Source organism: Marmota monax, unplaced genomic scaffold (genome assembly GCF_021218885.2).
Source record: "Marmota monax isolate L192 unplaced genomic scaffold, Marmota_monax_Labrador192_F-V1.1 WCK01_AAM20220418_F8-fsc00014, whole genome shotgun sequence".
NCBI lineage: Eukaryota > Metazoa > Chordata > Mammalia > Rodentia > Sciuridae > Marmota > Marmota monax.
This window is the reverse complement of record NW_026695222.1, coordinates 37,591,988-37,608,604: the sequence shown is the minus strand read 5'-3', so window position 1 is coordinate 37,608,604 and position 16,617 is coordinate 37,591,988. Positions and strand designations below refer to the sequence as shown.

At 61.5% G+C, this 16,617-nt stretch overlaps 1 protein-coding gene across 1 annotated transcript; it reads left to right on the top strand.

Moving 5' to 3' along the window:
• The first annotated feature begins 6,641 nt into the window (after nt 1-6,641).
• On the top strand, nt 6,642-16,397 carry Gata5 (GATA binding protein 5). The gene is made up of 7 exons (XM_046433548.1): nt 6,642-6,722; nt 7,116-7,680; nt 9,091-9,266; nt 14,495-14,620; nt 14,876-14,963; nt 15,242-15,366; nt 15,672-16,397. Exons 2-7 carry the CDS (start codon nt 7,137-7,139, stop codon nt 15,825-15,827), a joined length of 1,215 nt encoding a protein of 404 aa, XP_046289504.1. The 5' UTR covers nt 6,642-6,722; nt 7,116-7,136; the 3' UTR covers nt 15,828-16,397.
• The last annotated feature ends 220 nt before the right edge of the window (nt 16,398-16,617 follow it).

Below are 16,617 nucleotides of genomic sequence, written 5' to 3'. Positions count from 1 at the left end.
CCATCCTGGACCTACCCAGCCCAGCCCAGACTAACTAGTCCACGCAGGCCCTGGGGCCCTCGGGAGGGGCTTCTAGAGGCACAGTGAGGCCAAGAGCACACCCTTCCCACCAGCCCACACTGGCCAGCTCATCCACTGCGGGAGGACCTGCCTCTGTAGGTCCAGAGACCTCATGGGTTTTGATTTCACATAGGAACTGGGTGGGGGCTTGCAGAGGGGGCTGCACACAGCACCTGGCAGGGGCTCCCCACCCCAGGCTTCCCAGGCTTCAAGCAGACACCACCCCCTTTCAGGAAGACAGCCCCTCCTGGGAGGGCCCAGGAAACCTACCTGGCCCAGGCAGATGCAGAATCTGCCCTCCAGCCACTTCCCTGGGCTTTGGGGACAGAGGAGCCTCCCTCTGCTGGGGAACCCGGAGCCCGACTCAGCCCTTCCCTCCAGTGGCCTCCACTCTAGTGGGAGACAGAGAGGGTTTCCTGCAGGAGTCACAGCTCGGAGGTCTGGGGACACTGCCCAGGGACCTCTGTCTGTGCCTGAGCCTGGGTGAAGGTGGGGCTGCCAGGGCCTGGCTATGAAGTGTCCCCAAAAGGCTCGTGTGCTGAAGGCTCGGTCAGCGCAGCAGTGGTCAGAGATGGGTCTTTGGTGACCTCATCAATGGGTTAATCCACTGACAGAGTCACGGCTGAAGGGACAAATAGAGGCAGTGGAGACTGTGGGACCTACCTGAGGAGGGGCTCCTTGGCGACACACCCTTGGGGAGTATGTCTGTCCCTGTCCCTTCCTCTTCCTGCCTCGCACTGCCAGGGGCTGAGCAGCTCTTCTCTGCCACACCTTGCACCGTGATGTCTGCCTCCCCTGGGGTCAAGGGCGGGGAGCCTGCCCACCAGGACTGCGACCTCTGAAACTGAGCCACCTGGGTCCTTCCTCCTTGGGGATCTCAAGTATTTTGTCACAGTGACCAAAATCTAAGGGACACAGGCTACCTCAGAAAACCCATCTGCTTGCCCTTCTGCAGCTGCCAGGGGTGGGGTCCCAAAGCCAGGGCCCTGCTGGCTTCCTGCCTGGCTTGTGGAAGTCCCCCAAAGCCACTCCCACCTCCTTCCCAGCTGAACCTACAGAAGCCCGTTCCTAACACCACAGTCTCCCTGTGGGCAGTGTGGGGAGGACATGGCCTGCCCTGTCCTGAGCCCCAGCTGGCTTTCAGGGAGGCCTTCAGTGGACGCAGAATAAGCATCTGTGGGGACCAGAGGAGTGCCATGCCAACACAGGGAAGGGCTGGGATTTTTTTTTTTTTTTTTAATGAACAGGCTTCCTGAGCCCCGGGGCTTGTGGCTCCTCGCTCCTCATGTGGTTCCGCCTGCCACAAGTCCCCGTGGCTCCCAGGTGTGTCCAGGACCCACGCCGCAGCTGCATGGGGGCGGTTTCAGGCACCCCCAAACAGGGTGGAGCCCTTTCTGGAGGGAGAGGGGCAGGGGCTTCTTGCAGAACTCGGGGGGGGGGGATAGCCAGCAATTCTGTGTCCTGGGCCACTAGGGTGCAGAAGCACCAGAGAGGAGGGTGTCGCTGGCCATCCCAGCAGGAGCCCCCTCAGCTGGGGACCCAGGGCACACACGGCCGAGTGCCGTGACTCCACAGTGCGGCCTGTGGTTTTCACCCCAGTCTTCTCTGGAGGAGTTGGAGCCCACAGCCAGGCCTGCTCACCAAGCAGGAGCGCGAGGTCACTTACAGCCAGTAGAGTGAGGGCGGTGGCCTCGCCCGTGCGGCTCAAGCTCAGGGGCTGGGGGAGGCAGAGGCCCTGCACTCATCAGTGGCCAGTGATGGGTCAGGCCTCCCACCCTGCCTCCAGCCCTCGGCCTCAGCCCACCCAGAGGCCATGCCTCAGGGCTCCCCCATCCCGCCTGGGCACTTGCCAATGCTGCAGTCCCATCCCAGACCCCTCCCAGGACAGGAGAGGAGCCTGCCGGGGGCACCAGCACGTGGCCTGCCACGCTGAGGGAGGGCTGAGCAGATTTGGTCTCACAGGTGACGCGGCAGCCTAACTCTGTTTGCATCCCCAGCTCCCCTTTCCTCCACAGCCAGCTCAGGCCCCCCCGCGGGTCATCCCCAGTGCAGGCTGTTCCCAAGGCCACAGGACTCCACCAGCAAGGCCCTGGTGGAGATTGCAAGCCGTCAAGAGGGGACCTGGGTCTTGGGCCCTGGCCAGAGCAGCACCCATGGAGCAGGCCAGCAGTGGGGCTGATGGGGGCCGTGGAACAGAGCAGGCCCAGTGGCCACATCTGAGTCCAAATGCCTGGCCGTGACCCTTGGACTAGTCACCTCTGGCCTCAGTTTTCTCATCTATAACGTGGGCATCGAAATGTACGCCTTACAAGAAAGCAGGGTGCTTTCAAGGAGTTCAACTACAGCAAGTTCCCAGGCCAGGCCAGGAAATGCCCAGATGAAGGGAACTGTGACCTGGATGGACATCAGGGCCAGCCACTGCCCAGGAGCCCATAACCCTCCTCCAGCCCTGGTGCAGACTTCACTGGCCAGAGAGGCTGCCCCAGTGGCGGAGCTCTGCACAACTGGGAAGTGAATCCACGTGGCCCCAGATCAGCACTCCAGCGACCTGTCCGACCCGCCCTCCCAGTAGGGACCGCCTCCACAAGAGCTCCGGCCTCCCAGAATGCCTTTACCATCCAGACCAAGGAAGCAGAGAGGCCCTGGGATTCTGTTCAGTGGACCTGCAGGTGTGGCAAGTCCTGAAAGACCTGCAGGATGGCAGGCACGCGGAGCCACGCCCCCTGCAAGCAGGGAGCTTTGAGGAGGAAGGGCGGAACGTGAGCAGAGGCCCGTGAGGGGCTGTGAGGAGCTTGTCCCCGCCTGGGGGAGTGCCAGGCTTACCTGAGACAACTGCTGGGGACACACACGCCTGGGAGAGGAGAAGCCTCTGCTCCCTCGCACCCCTCCAGCCCCACCCACAGGCTCACCCAGCCAGACCCTCCTCCCCACAGCCCCCACCCTGCCCTGCAGAGAGAGGTGAGAGCCAGGGCCCCCAGGCAGGGTCAGGAGGAGTCAGCCTGCCCCAGGCCTGCAGGTAACCCAGACAGCCCGGTCCTCAGGGCTGCTTCCTGAACATGCCCCCTGCCCCCGCTGGACGGAGGACTTTCTCTGCCTGAGCTCACACCCTGGAGTGGGCCACACCCGGGCCCAGTGACCAGCAGGCAGGGGCAGCTGCTTGTGCTGGCACTGTATGTTTGGCAGGAACCCTACCTAGAGTCATTCCCCAAAAGGGACCCTGCCCCAGGCCATCCACTCCAGAGGCTCAGTGCCCTGGGGAGCACGCAGGCCCAGTGTACTCAGGAGGGTCTCTGCCTCGGCACCCCAGGAGAGGCCAGGGTCCTGTTGGGAGCCAGTCCAGAAGCCCTGACGCCCCCTGAACAATAGGAGTGTTTTCCTTTCCATGATAAGCCTGTCTGAATTAACAGTTCCCAAGCTCTGCAGTGGGGAGGGGACAGCTGCTGGACAAGTGACAGCTCAAAATGAAACCCAGAGCCTCACAGTTCAGCAGGGGCTGTCCCCACCCAGGCCCCCACCTTGGCCACTCGGGCCTGACACTCATAAGCCCCAGGCCCCCTCAGGACTCCTAGAATTTGACCCTGACTGGTCACCAGGGGACTCACATGTCAATCCTTCCCATAGGGTCCCCAGCTCAGAGACCTGACCCCCACCTCACTCCTGCTCTGGTGGGGTTCCTGGTCCTACCAGGCCAGGGAAGGTGGCAGGGCAGGGGGTCACCATGGCTGGCAGAAGCTCCCTCCTGGGTCTCCCTTACCACCCAGCTGCCCGTTGGCAGCCTGGTCCCTCAGCACACCCTCACCTGGACACGTGCCGCCATCTGCGCATTCCAGGCCAGCTGCTCTGGGAACCTCATCCCACTGATTCCTCCCAAAGCCACTGTGAGAAGCGGGCACTATTGTCACCCCTACACAGAGGAACAGAGACACAGAGAGGCAACTAACTGGTCCAGAGTCACACGACACTGAGCTGATAGAGCTGAGCCCCAGAAGGGTTCCCAGAGCATCCTGGGGACCAGTTACCTGCTGAAAGGCAATGAGCGGAGGGCCCAGGGAACCCGGGGCACAGAACTGAACAGCAGATCATGGGCCAGATCATGGCAGTATCAGAAAGTGATTGTGGGGAAGGGGACAGTAGAGGGACATGTTTGAGCTGTGACCCCTCCCTTCCTGGTTCAAGCAAAACAGACGTGTGAAGGGGCCACATTTTACCACGACCAGTATGCTCCCCACCCCACCCCCACTGCCACCCAGCAGGAAGGAACACCCGCCACCTCTTCTCCCTCTGTCCCACCGTCCAAGGACCAGTGGGTTTGCTTCCACCTCTTGAGAGCTGGTTGGAGGGCCACAGGGTACCAGGAGGTCATACAGCCTTCATGGAGTCCAGTCTCTTAGGAGCCCTCAAAGGGTTAACTCCTTCCTGGGCTGGCCCTCCCTGGAGGCCAGGGATTTCCTCCCGGTGTACATTTTGCATTCTTCATTTGTCCTAATTGGCTTGTTTAATTACTAGCTGTGAGACTTTGGGCCAATCAGCCAACCTCTGTGCTTTGTAAATAGGAATAATAGCATCACCTACTATATAAGACTGACGTGAGAATTAAATGGAAATACTGAGGACAGAGCGCCCAGGCGAAGCATGTGTTTCCTACCCAAGAACTTCACAGATTTTATCCCAAGTAAGAAGTCCAAGTCAGTCTCCGCCGCTGTCAGGATGCCAGGTTGGCTACTCATCTTTTATTCCCCTCTGGCCCTTTTCAGAGAGCTCGGCCCTAGCAGTTAAGCACACTTTCCCACTTTTCACTTCTCTCCATGCCCGGTGCTCACTGGAGCATCTTCCCGTTGCCCAGAACACTCTTGGTAAGGGCTTGGAGGCCAGGGGAGTGCAGGTACATAGGTTGCTGTCCCATGCCCTTGCATCCCGACCTCGCAGATCCGCAGCAGGCTCAGGGCCCGGATGCACACAGCTCCCTCCCTATGAGGCTCACTGCCTAGAGAGACAAGGAATACAGATGAAGTCGGGTGGGGCAAGAAGGGGCCCCAGAGCAGGGAGAGTGAGAAGCAGAGAACCAGGACCTTGGGGGCAGGGGAAGGAAGAAGTTGCCATAGGTGGGACAGCGTGTGGGGAGGGCACTGGGAGTCTGTAAAGACGGTAATGGAAGGTCTCCAAGTTCCCCATCCCAAAGGACACGCTCCTCCACCTCAACCTTCCGCTCCTAGTCTCCACGTACATAGTCCAGAACCTGCCCTCAAGTCCTTGGTGGAGTCCAGGGTGCGAGCGGGGACCTGTGCCAGCCTGATCTGGACCTTCAGCCCTGGACGGCTCCGCCCACCCCGGGCACCTCCACCTGCACAGGGAATCTGAAGCACGGGGGTCTGCCAGCCCAGGGCTGCCCCAGGTCCCACAGGAATGACAGAGTCCACTGCGGAGGCGCCCCAGGCTCCAGAGTCCCTGAGAAACCCACAGCAAAGGTCCTTCAGTGCCAATCCAGCACTCCCAGGGAAGTCCCCAGGACTAATCACAGTGCCTTCCTAACCCCCCAAGTCTTTGCCCCCAGGGAGAGAACCCAGTGTCTTCTCCACCCCTGGGAGGGCTGAGCTAAGGGCCGGGCTCGGCAAAGGAGAAATTCTCTGCTTAAGCATTGCCTTCAGTCCAATGGTGCTGAGTCCAGGACCCCTGTGGAGTGCTGATCTCTGTCCAGGGCCTAGGGGTGACATCAGGGTGACCGACGACACTGGGGAAGCTGAGCAAGGAGCCAGGTTGGAAGAATCCGGCCGGCTGGGTTTGGAGGAAGAAAGTCTCATCACCCGGGTAGCCTTCCATCCATGGGAGTATTTTTGGCACCTGGAGAACACTCCTCCTGAGTTCCCTGACTTCCCTACACGTAACGGGAGTGAGGGCTGAGAACTAGGCTGGGCCCTTGGGAGCCACAGTGCACCCACAAGGCACCTCACAAGCCGGACACTGCTGACCCCACACATGCCTCCGCTGAAACCCCCACCCTAATGACCCTGCTTGTCCAAAAAGAGGAAACTGTTGGACTCTGGCAGGACTTCATGCGAGTGCTGGCCAGTAGTATATCCAGTCGAGTCCAGGATCCCTGAGAGAAACCGTCCCAATGCAAGCAGGATCCCTGCACCGCCCCAGGAGTACAGGGGCGCAACCCGGCTCCAGCACCGCGGAAGCATCCATCGTTCCGGCCGGGATCCCGGGCTCAACCACCAGGCACTCAGCCACCAGCCTTGAACAGGATCCCCAAGCAGGCAAGGAGGGCTGGGACCAGTAAATTCTATGAACAAAATTTAAACAAGTCTCTGCTCTTGGCTCTCGCTGCCCCACCGAACACGAGACACGATGGCGTCCCCTTCATTTGTTGGGGCTCAGCTGTGAGTGTCTGGTGCCTCTCGGTTGCCGAATCCAGCGAGCTGGGCTTGCTCGGGTCACGTGGTACTGCGGCCAGAGCCCCAGCGCTGACCCCGTGGGGAGGGAGGGGCGGGCGCCGAGAGGGAAGGGGCGGCGCAGCAGGGGCTGGGCGGGACGGGGCGGAGGGGCGGCCCGAGCGTCCGGGGTTCCCTGCAGAGGCCACTCTGGGCCGAGGATCCCAGTCTCCAGGCAGCCGGTAGCCGACGCTCGGCAAGCACCGCGCCCTCCTGCCCTCCTGTCCGCCGGTGAGTGCTCCAGAAGGGCCTGCCTTTGCGCGCCCCGCCCCAGTCCGTCGATCTCTCTCAGAGCTGTGGGGCCCGGCTCCGGAGGCCCTGCGCTGGCTGACGTCCGGGCCGGTCCTTCCCAGCCCCCACTGAGCCCACCCCAGAGCCCTATCTGGTCCAGACAGAGGAGGAGGTGAGCTCCGCGTTAGGAATGCACCGGGGATGCGGGGCAGGGCTGGGGGCCATTCCGCCTTCGTTGTTCCTCCCCGAGGATCCTGAGACCTGCCCGGGATCCTCCCTGGCCTAGGAGTTGGGTGAACGGTCTGAGCGACAGCACCTGCCCGGCACAAGCGCGGGCGATGACAGAGGGTGCCCAGCGGCCGTGAACTCGATACTGGTCCTCGTTTCCTGCAGGTCGGGACCGCTCCCGGGGAGATGTACCAGAGCTTGGCACTGGCTCCGAGCCCCGGCCAGGCCACCTACGCCGACTCGGGAGCCTTTCTGCACGCTGCGGGCGCAGGATCCCCGATGTTCGTGCCGCAGGCGCGCGTACCTTCCATGCTGTCTTACCTGCCGGCGTGCGAAGCGGGCCCACAGCCCTCAGCGCTCCCTGCGCACCCGGGCTGGGCGCAGGCGGCCGCCGCGGACTCCTCGACCTTTGGTTCTGGTAGCCCGCACCCACCGGCCGCGCAACCGCCGGGGGCCACCGCCTTTCCATTCGCGCACAGTCCCCCCGGACCTTGCAGCCGCAGCAGCGCTGGGAGCCGGGACGATGGCGTCTACCAGGGCACACTTCTGGCTCGCGATCAGTACACCACCTCGCTTGGGCGGCCAGTGAGCGCCTCATATCCCACAACTTACCCCACCTACGTGAGCCCGGACGTGGCCCAGTCTTGGACCGCGGGACCCTTCGATGGCAGCGTACTGCACGGCCTGCAGAGCCGCCCGGCTGGCCTCCCAGGCAGCAGGGCCACTTTCGGTGAGTGCGGGGCTCGGGAGCGGCTCCATTGACGTGGGTGCTCGCCGAACCCGGGTAAGCCCGTACCCTGAGAAATGCTACACACACACACACACACACACACACACACAATCAGGGACAGGTCTACTAGAGCGATCAGCCCAGACGTCCTGGGGCTTGTAAATCTCCGGGGAATACCGTGCCTCACCTACCCTCGAAGAAAACCTTGTATACAGAATTCTTTTTTAATATGATAATAAGAAAGTACATAAATTTCTGCCACTCATTTATCCGAACCCAAGACAGCATTCTAGGTCGTGCCAATTTCGAGACTACGTTTTAAATATTTTTTGAAAAGTTTGGCAATGATTTTTATAAAGTTCAAAATATCCGTTCATTTAAGTAAGTCGCCACATTCGTCCTCTCTGTCGTAGAATGTTTGCATTCTAATTTGAACCCTGGTTTCGATCCTTCCCTGGAGCATAAATTCGGACAATCGAATTCTAGGCCTGTGAAGCGGGCAATCGCTCACCCGGTTTCTGAGTATACTCGGCAGCACACATTTTTGCCCCGCGCAGCCGAAAACCGAAGGCCACGCCTCTGTGCTTGCAACCCCAGACCCCCTCTGAGCTACCCCTCCGGGGAACTGGAGGCAACGCCGCCCTACTCCAGCCGCCTTTTGGCCCCCGCCCCCGAGCGCAGGAAGCGGGCTCTGGCCCCGGCGCCCAGCGCAGCCCAGCGCAGCCCAGCGCCTGGCGCCCACCCCCGGCCGGGCGATGATTGATCCCCGCCCCGCCCCCACCCGGCGCCCCCGCCGCCCGCGCGTCGCCGGCGCCTGGCCGGGCCTGGAGGGGACCTGGGAGCCCTCCACCCCCGCCCATGCCGGAGACGCCGCCGCGCAGCCCGGCCTTCCAAGGGAGGACAGTGATTGTGACCACACCAAAGTTTCCAGGCCCTCTGCGCCCCTGAAGGATCTCGCGATCTCGCTGAGCCTCTCAACCCACATCCCCTGGGGTCGACCCCCTTCGCAGAGAGGCGGCCAGGGGATAGCGGGTCCCCTGGGAGCGACGCCCCTTGCACCCGGCTAATGCCCCTTCATCTGCCTCCCCTTCGGGTGCTGAAGCTCCTGCTTCCCAAGCAGGTCACAAATGCAGACGCTGGCACTGGACCCTGGTTCAAAGAGGGACCCGCCCCAGGTGTCCGCCCTAAGGTTTGGTTTATTCACACTTCCGCCTTATAAAAACCACCCTAATGAATTTCACCGTGTGACGATTAAAAATTAAAAAATGAAACGAGACAAGGCATATAAATAATTGGTTTAGTAGAATAGAATTAAGGCACGACAAAGGGAGGAGGGGTCCTGCAGAAGCCCTCGGGCTGGGGGCAGGGCAGAGGCGCCGGCCCACAGCCCTCAGCCGCTTCTTCCCGTAGCGTCCGACTTCTTGGAGGAGTTCCCCGGCGAGGGCAGAGAGTGCGTCAACTGCGGCGCCCTTTCCACTCCGCTGTGGCGCCGAGACGGCACGGGCCACTACCTGTGTAACGCCTGCGGCCTCTACCACAAGATGAACGGTGTCAACCGGCCGCTTGTTCGGCCCCAGAAGCGCCTGGTGAGTGTGGGCTGCGCGGCGGGGGAAGGGCCAGAAGGGCCAGGATCGGCTGCTGGGCGGTTTGGCTCCCGAAATGCTCCCAGCAGTCAGGCAACCCCCCGAAGCCCAGACGTGGTGAGGCCAGCTCATCTCCTCAAGGACCCCTAGTGGAGGAAGAGGCAGGGACCAAGCCCGACTCCTAATGGGATACTGGCTGGCAGCCCGGGGCCCAGTGTCTGCCCAGCCTGGCTGCTTAGCTCCTGTTGGGATGGGCACTAGATGTGAGCCACCCGATGGGCCGCCATTCAGGAAGGACCCAGTTTTGAAGACAAGCTCTGCCCTGAGTGGGCAGACCAGAGTGCTGTGGGCCCAGTGGGCCCTGGGGCCTCAGCCTGCAGCCAGGCCAGCCAAGCTCAGGGTGGCCTTCCAGGGATGGGGCTGGGGGAGGTGTCCGCAGAGTAGGTGCTTATGTGGGGGACATCGAAACCCTAAATGGGAGGTTCTGGGGGGCTGTGCCTTTGGGGAGCCTCCCGGAAGCCCGGCCTCAGCCTGTTCCTGCTGGGCAAAGCTCATTTCCCTTCTGTTCCCCTGATGTGTGATGAGTTGGGAGTTGGTGTGAGAGCCATGGCAGGGCTGGCTCACCAGAAGCTGGACAGAGATGTGGAGGTGTGGAGGGGCTTCACTCTTCAGCATGTCACAGGCAAACCTTTTAAGGTCACGTTTACAATGAGAGTTTGGGGTGTTGACAAGGCATTCAGGTTATCCAAAGCTGATGAGGCACATGGCCCCTGCAGGGCTCAGGTCTGAGCAGGGGTGTCCCTGGGGCACCAAGCCCTTCTGCCTAACAGTGTGAGCCCCGCACAGGGCCATCCACTGGTGCTGGCCTGTCGGGCCTGCAGTGCCATTCAGCACTGGCCCTTCAGGGTGGGCAGCTGTGTGTGAACCTGAGCCCCGCACAGGGGCAGCCCACTTGAGGTCTGGGAGGCAGGAGAGGAGGTGTGGTGGCCCCTGGGCAGCCTGCTTCTCTTCCTCTCAGCTGGCTAGGGCTTGGGAACTTCAGGTCTCCACTTCGATGCTGGGGAGGGCCACCTCAGAGGCCCCCACAGTGTCCTCTAAGCCCTTTCTCCAGAGAGTCCTTCCCCCTCCCCACAAACGTGGCTGGTCTGGTCTGAACTCCGTACGGGCTTTGCTGACGGGGAAACTGAGAACAGGGTGGGGAGGTGGCAGGTAGGAGCAGGTCCTGTGGTGGGACTGCACCCCAGCCCCTCAGGTCACAGTCTTCCCCGGGTATCAGGCCAGTCTGCTCCTCGGGCTGTGTCCACCTTCCACATGCCAGGCCCTGAACTGGGCACCAGGACACACCTAAGGAGTGAAGAATGGGCTGGGATGTGGCTCAGTGGAAAGGCACTTGCCTTGCATGCGTGAAGCCCTGGGTTTGATCCCCAGTTCCAAAACCCAAAGACCAAAAAAAAGCCAACCCAAGAAGTGGGGAATGAATCTGGAGCCGCCCTGTTCACATTGTACATAGCAGACGGTTGATGTGGGTGGCGTGGACCCCAACCCCAACCCCAACCCTTGGCTGGCCTGGGGATGTGAGGCCTGTCTCCTGGCCTGGGAGAATGGGTGATAAGCTTGGCAGATGCCTCCTGAGAGGCCGCAGGTCTCTAGTTACCTGCCTGCCCCCTTCTCTAAGGCCACGGGCCTTGGATGGTAGGAACAGTATGGTCACTCCAGGCCTATCCCAACCTGAGCATAGAACATGTCCAGGAAGTGTGTGCCAAATAGGACCTTCAGGGGCCCCCTCTACTGCCCATCTCTCCCCCAGGAGGACCCTGGGGACCTCTCCTGACCTGCTTTAGGGTTCCCAGCCCATGGTGCAGAGTTGAGCACCACGACTGGCTGATCCTGAAGAGCTGGGCAGAGCATGGACACCCAGGGACTCAGGGCTCTGCTACCAGAGCTGACCAGGTGGCTCCTGGCCATGGGCTGGCTGGTCACTCCAGATTTGCCCCACAGCCCCCCAATTGTACCTCACAAGCCCCTTGAGTATGGCCAGAACTGATGTCCCAGGTGAGGCCCCCCCTGGAGAAATTTGTCCCAATCCTCTTTTATTTTATTATTATTTTTTAATTTATGTTTTGGTTGTAGTTGGGCACAATACCTTTATTTTATTTATTAATTTTTATGTGGTGCTGAAGATTGAACCCAGGGCCTCACACGTGCTAGGCGAGCACTCTACCTCAGAGCCACCACCCAGCCCCATGACCTCTTCTAAAGGAGTACAGTCACCTTAGAAGTATCATCAAGATTACAGGAAAGCAGCCACCATCCCCGCCGGCAGGAGCCCTAACTCTGTGGTCCTTTGTGTGCTTTTCTGGGTGCATTAGCGCCTCCAACCTAGGCTTCTGTCATGGTGGACAAGCAAGGGGAGCGGTCACAATGGCCCCAGTCCACCTGCCTCCTCATCTGCAGTACACACCTGTCACACCCACGTCCCCACCAGAGTCTGGCCTCCATGTGCATGGACATGGTCTGGGCCCTCTGAGCTCCACACAAGCCAGAGCCCAGCAGCCAGGGTCAGAGAGGACAGCAGACCCACAGCCCAAGGCCAACTCCAGCACCAGCTCCAAGAAGGAGCCAGTCAGGTGGGCTGAGCGTCCTTTGTTGGCAGGTACACCTGGCCTGGGCAGGTCTACACCTCTGATACTCCCAAGCCCGCTCCTTCCTGCTCAGCCCCTGGAGACTCGTGTCCCTGAGTCAGTTTGCCCTCAGCCAGCAAGGGAGCTGACTTTTCCCAGGTCAGTGTCCATTGTGTCTTCTCTAAGAGGGGCTGCTCAGGCCCTGGCCCTCCCCAGGCTCTGATTCTGGCTGTCCCCTTCTCTGTCTTGGGTAGCCGGGGCTCTGGCCTCAGAGGAGGCTGCTCTATAGTGCAGGACACTGTGGCCTGCACGTTCACCTTCCAGAGTGTTCCCCTGCAGAGCAAGCGGGGGTCCGGAGTCTTGCCTGGCCGCCCCGCTCTGCCCTGCGGCCCACACTGACTTGTTTGGAAGTCTCAGGTGCACACAGAGCCTGTCACTCAGCCGTCCTGGTTATGGTGAGCGGGCTTGGAAGCTCAAGTTCTTTGGAAAAGAACAGACCAAAGAACCAAACTGCAGCCAAGAGAGACCTGGCAGCGGGTGCCTGCACGTGGCCAGGCCTGGCTGTCTGGACAGTGAGGAGAGACAGGTGCAGGCTGAGGGCCTCGGTGCAGGTGTGGTGGCGGTGGGGACACCAGAGCAGGACAAGGGCAGCACTGGGGGTGTGTCCCCGAAGTGTGCAGTGAAAGGAGGCACTCTGCACCCAGTCCCCCGCCCCTCCTGGACCCTCAGCCTCCCCTCGGGGCACAGGCAGTCTGAAGCTGGAGAAGGTGAATGAGGAAGCACTTCAAAATTCTTTTTGAGGTCATTCTTTTCTTTTTTCCTATTAATTTTTTATAAAAGTAAAAACATGGTCATGGTCACTGTCCAGATATTCAAACCTGGCTTCAGATGTCCCCGCTGCACACACACAGTCTGAGCCGGCCACTGTGTCTCCTCACCTTCCACACCTGAGGCAGCTCCCGGCCCCCCAGGGTGCATCCCTGGCAGCTGGGGGCCCTGTGTACGCCTGTGCCTGTGGCAAGGGGCGAGTGGGTCTAGTGCCCAGTGTGCCAGCTGGTTCAACGGGGAGAGTGCCTCAGGCCATGGCTCCCTGGTCTGAAGGGACAGCAGAGTGGGCTGCAGTGGGGCCTGGGGTGGTGCCAGGTAAGGAGCAGGACCACCAGTTACTGGGGACTTCAGATCAACAAACGCTCAAGTGCTTACACTCCGGGGGCAGCAGGGGACCCAGCTGCACAGAGCACTCACTGTCCCGTGGCTAGGACCCTGGGTTCTGCTCAGAGCTGCAGCTCTGCAGGAGGTGCCAAGGTCAGGGCTGCCCCCTGGGGAGGGCAGGATGCATGGATGGAGTGCTCAGCATCCTGGGCCTCTGTCTGGACAGTGGGCTCTGGAAGGGCAGAGGGAATGTCCAAGTTCCTGCCCCCAGAGGTGGTACAAGGGAGGCTTCCCCTGGAGACTGGCTGGGGTCCGGCTGACTGGGGCTAGTGCTCCTGCCGTGGAGTTGCCACCACCCAGGACCATGGGCCCTGCCTCCCTTCCAGGGTGGTACCAGCTCCCTCCACTCCAGGGAAATGAGCCACAAGCCTCATCCCCAGGGTGCTCCCGGGGAGACCGTTGGTGACTCCCAAGTGGCTGGGCATCAGCCCAGCAGCCAGGGTGTGGAGGCCACGGGCCTGGGAATGGATGCTCTTCCTCAGTCTCCCCAGCCAGATGAGCTGTGGCCCTGAGGCTGGTCTCCTGACCTGCCCCCTCCTTACCTTTCCACCATGGAGACTGGGCTCAAGGCCTGCCTGGACACAGAGGCCCAGAGAACACAGGGGTAGAATTCTCAGGGCCTGGCAGCTGCTTGCAGCAGGGTGCCATGGGGAGGGAGGGCAGTTCCATACCTGAGGATTTGGGGAAAGCTGGCGCTTGGGCTTTAGACAATCCCCTGTCCCACTCCTAGGCTGTCCTCCAGGGCAGGAGGTGGTCTGTGAGGCCGGCTGGCTTGGCCCTTGCCCTCTTCCTGAGGTGTGAGGGGTGGGGAAGGGGACGCTGAGGTCGCCGTGCTGCTCCTCTGACGCAGGCGAGTTTGCTCTCTCACTTAGTGGTTCTCTGGCTTGGTCCTGGGCAGGAGCATACAGAGGGGCATGGCTTTGTCCTGGTGGACTCTGTCCCTGTGCCCCAAGGCACCACTCTGTAGTCTGGACCCTGCAAGGCATCCCCATAGTCCTGGAGAGAAGGGCCAGGGACCCAGACCAAGTGGAGCAGTTTGAACTGGGGGAAGGGGGTGGACATGGTCAGGGGCATCATCCAAGATCAGGGCCAGGAGTGGACAAGGTCTGGAGCAGGCGGCTGGGAAGCTCTGCTGTGGGGTTTGGGAAGGGCATCAAGCAGAGGCGCTCCTGTGGCTCCCAGGCTCCAGGGACAAGACTCCACGCAAACACGGAGCTGAGTCAGGCAGGAGAGAAGCAGCAGGGCACAGCATCTGAGGGGACAGGCCTGCAGAAGTGACCCCCAAGCCACAAGCACAGCAGAGGCTCCACGGGGCCTCCACTTGCTCCAGTTGACACCCTTCCAGGGCATGAGTCCTGCTGCCCCTGGCAAGGCTCACATCAGCTTCTCTGTCCCCAGTCCTCGTCCCGCCGTGCTGGCCTCTGCTGCACCAATTGCCACACGACCAACACCACGCTGTGGCGGCGGAACACAGAGGGCGAGCCCGTGTGCAACGCCTGTGGCCTCTACATGAAGCTGCACGGGGTGAGTGTGCCCGACGGGCAGCCTGGCCTCTGCTGGGGAGCTGGGAGGAAACAGGCAGGGTGGCCCCAATGGCCCTCCGAGGTTGGAACCAGGCTCCAGCACTGCCTGCTCACCCTGCGTGGGGGAAAGACACAGGCCCAAGGTGCAGGTGGCCAAACAGAGCTTGAACACTGGCCAGCGCCCGCCGTCCAGGAGCAAGGGGCTGTGGGCCTAGACGAGGGAGGCGGCTGTGCCCACCCTTGTTGTCCCTACCAGGTGCCTCGGCCACTGGCCATGAAAAAGGAAAGTATCCAGACTCGCAAACGGAAGCCGAAGAACACTGCTAAGACCAGGGGCTGCCCAGGTGCGTGGGGAGGCTGCCCAGGTGCGTGGGGAGGGCCCCATGCCAAGGAGCCCAGCCCAGCCCCGAGCCCGGCTCCTACCAGCAGTGTGTATGTTTGGTCCAAGCGCCATCTTCCCAAGGGAGGGACTCCCCAAGGACTGGCTCCAGGAGGCGCAGGGTGGATGACCAGCCCGGCAATGGGGCCAAGCCAGGGCAGGATGCACCTCTCTGGCCCAGACAGGAGAAGCAGCCTGGCCAGATCTGGCACCTTCTGTAAGTGCTCCTCCTCCCCCACCTAGGATCCGCAGTGAATGCCACAGCCTCCCCAACTGCTGCCCCCAACACGGAGATCTTGGCTGCCACTTTGAAACCAGAGCCAAGCCTGGTGTCCCCAATGGGTGCCGAGCCCAACGTCACCTCCCAGGTATGCAGGACAGAGTGGGGAGGGGTGCCCAGAACTGGTCCGTACCCCTTCTCAGAGTTCCACCAGAACCCCCAAGGGCCTCCCCCCAGAGCTCAGCTGGGCATGTGGTCAGCCTCAGTCATCAGGAAGTGTCCGTGGGCACAGAGCCCTGCATGTCACATGCCTTACCGAGAGCGAACCTCAGGAGGGATCCCAACCCCGTTCAGGGAGCCGAGGGCCCCTCAGGGAAGCCGTCCATAGTGGGGGCTCCTGATGCAGGAAGGCCAGGCTGCTCCTGGGTTCTCACACAGCCCTCCTCCCTGCAGGCCCCTGGCCAGGTGGATGGCCCCCTGACCCCCGGCCACTTGGAATTCAAGTTTGAGCCTGAAGACTTTGCCTTCTCCTCCACATCCCTGGGCCCCCAGGCAGGCCTCAGTGGTGCCCTACACCAGGAGGCCTGGTGTGCACTGGCCTTGGCCTAGGCCCCAGCCAAGGTGTCGTCGGGGGCTTCCTGGACAGCGCCCACAGACTCACCTGCTGCTGGCAGAGATTGCCAGGCCCATCCACCAGAGAGGCCTCCTGGAGTCTAGAGGCTTGGGAGTCACTCAACATGGTGGCACAGACAGCCCAGAGCGAGAGGAAAGCTGAGGAGGGGCTTGAGCCCCTCTGCCCACGCCCTGCTCGGGCCTCTCCGCACCACAGCACGTTTACAGGTGGTAGCCGCTGGAATGAATCCTGACCTCCTGCTACGAAGCCAAGGCCCCAGGTGAAACCCTGAGGCCCCAGGAGCCTGGAGCCTGGCGTGGAGCCTGGCATGGGGCCTGGCATGGGCCCTGCAGCCTCCTGCCCTCCACTGCCCACATTTGATGGAGGGAGCTGCAAACACAGCACTTTCTCTCCCAAGGGCTCAGGCCCACCGGGATGGGTGTGCAGGCCGTGCACTGTACCTGCACACCACCCCCCAGGGTGCCGTCCACCCTGCGTCCGTCTCAGGCTTGTGTCTTTATTTGGACAGTTTTTCCAGAGGGGGCAGTAAAGGACCTCATTCTCAATGTGTCCCATGTGTCGCAGCCATTTCTGACGGGCAGCATGAGTACTAGGGCCCATTAGAACCTGCACAGAGGCATTGTCAGAGCTGGGGTGGCCTGGGTCCTGGTCAGCTGCAGCATCAGTCTCAAATGCTGTCCAGTCTCGGCAGCCCCCTGTGGAAGGTCTCATGACTGGAGCAACTCTGCATGGGGACTGGGGGCCAGCTGTGGAAGACCACCATCA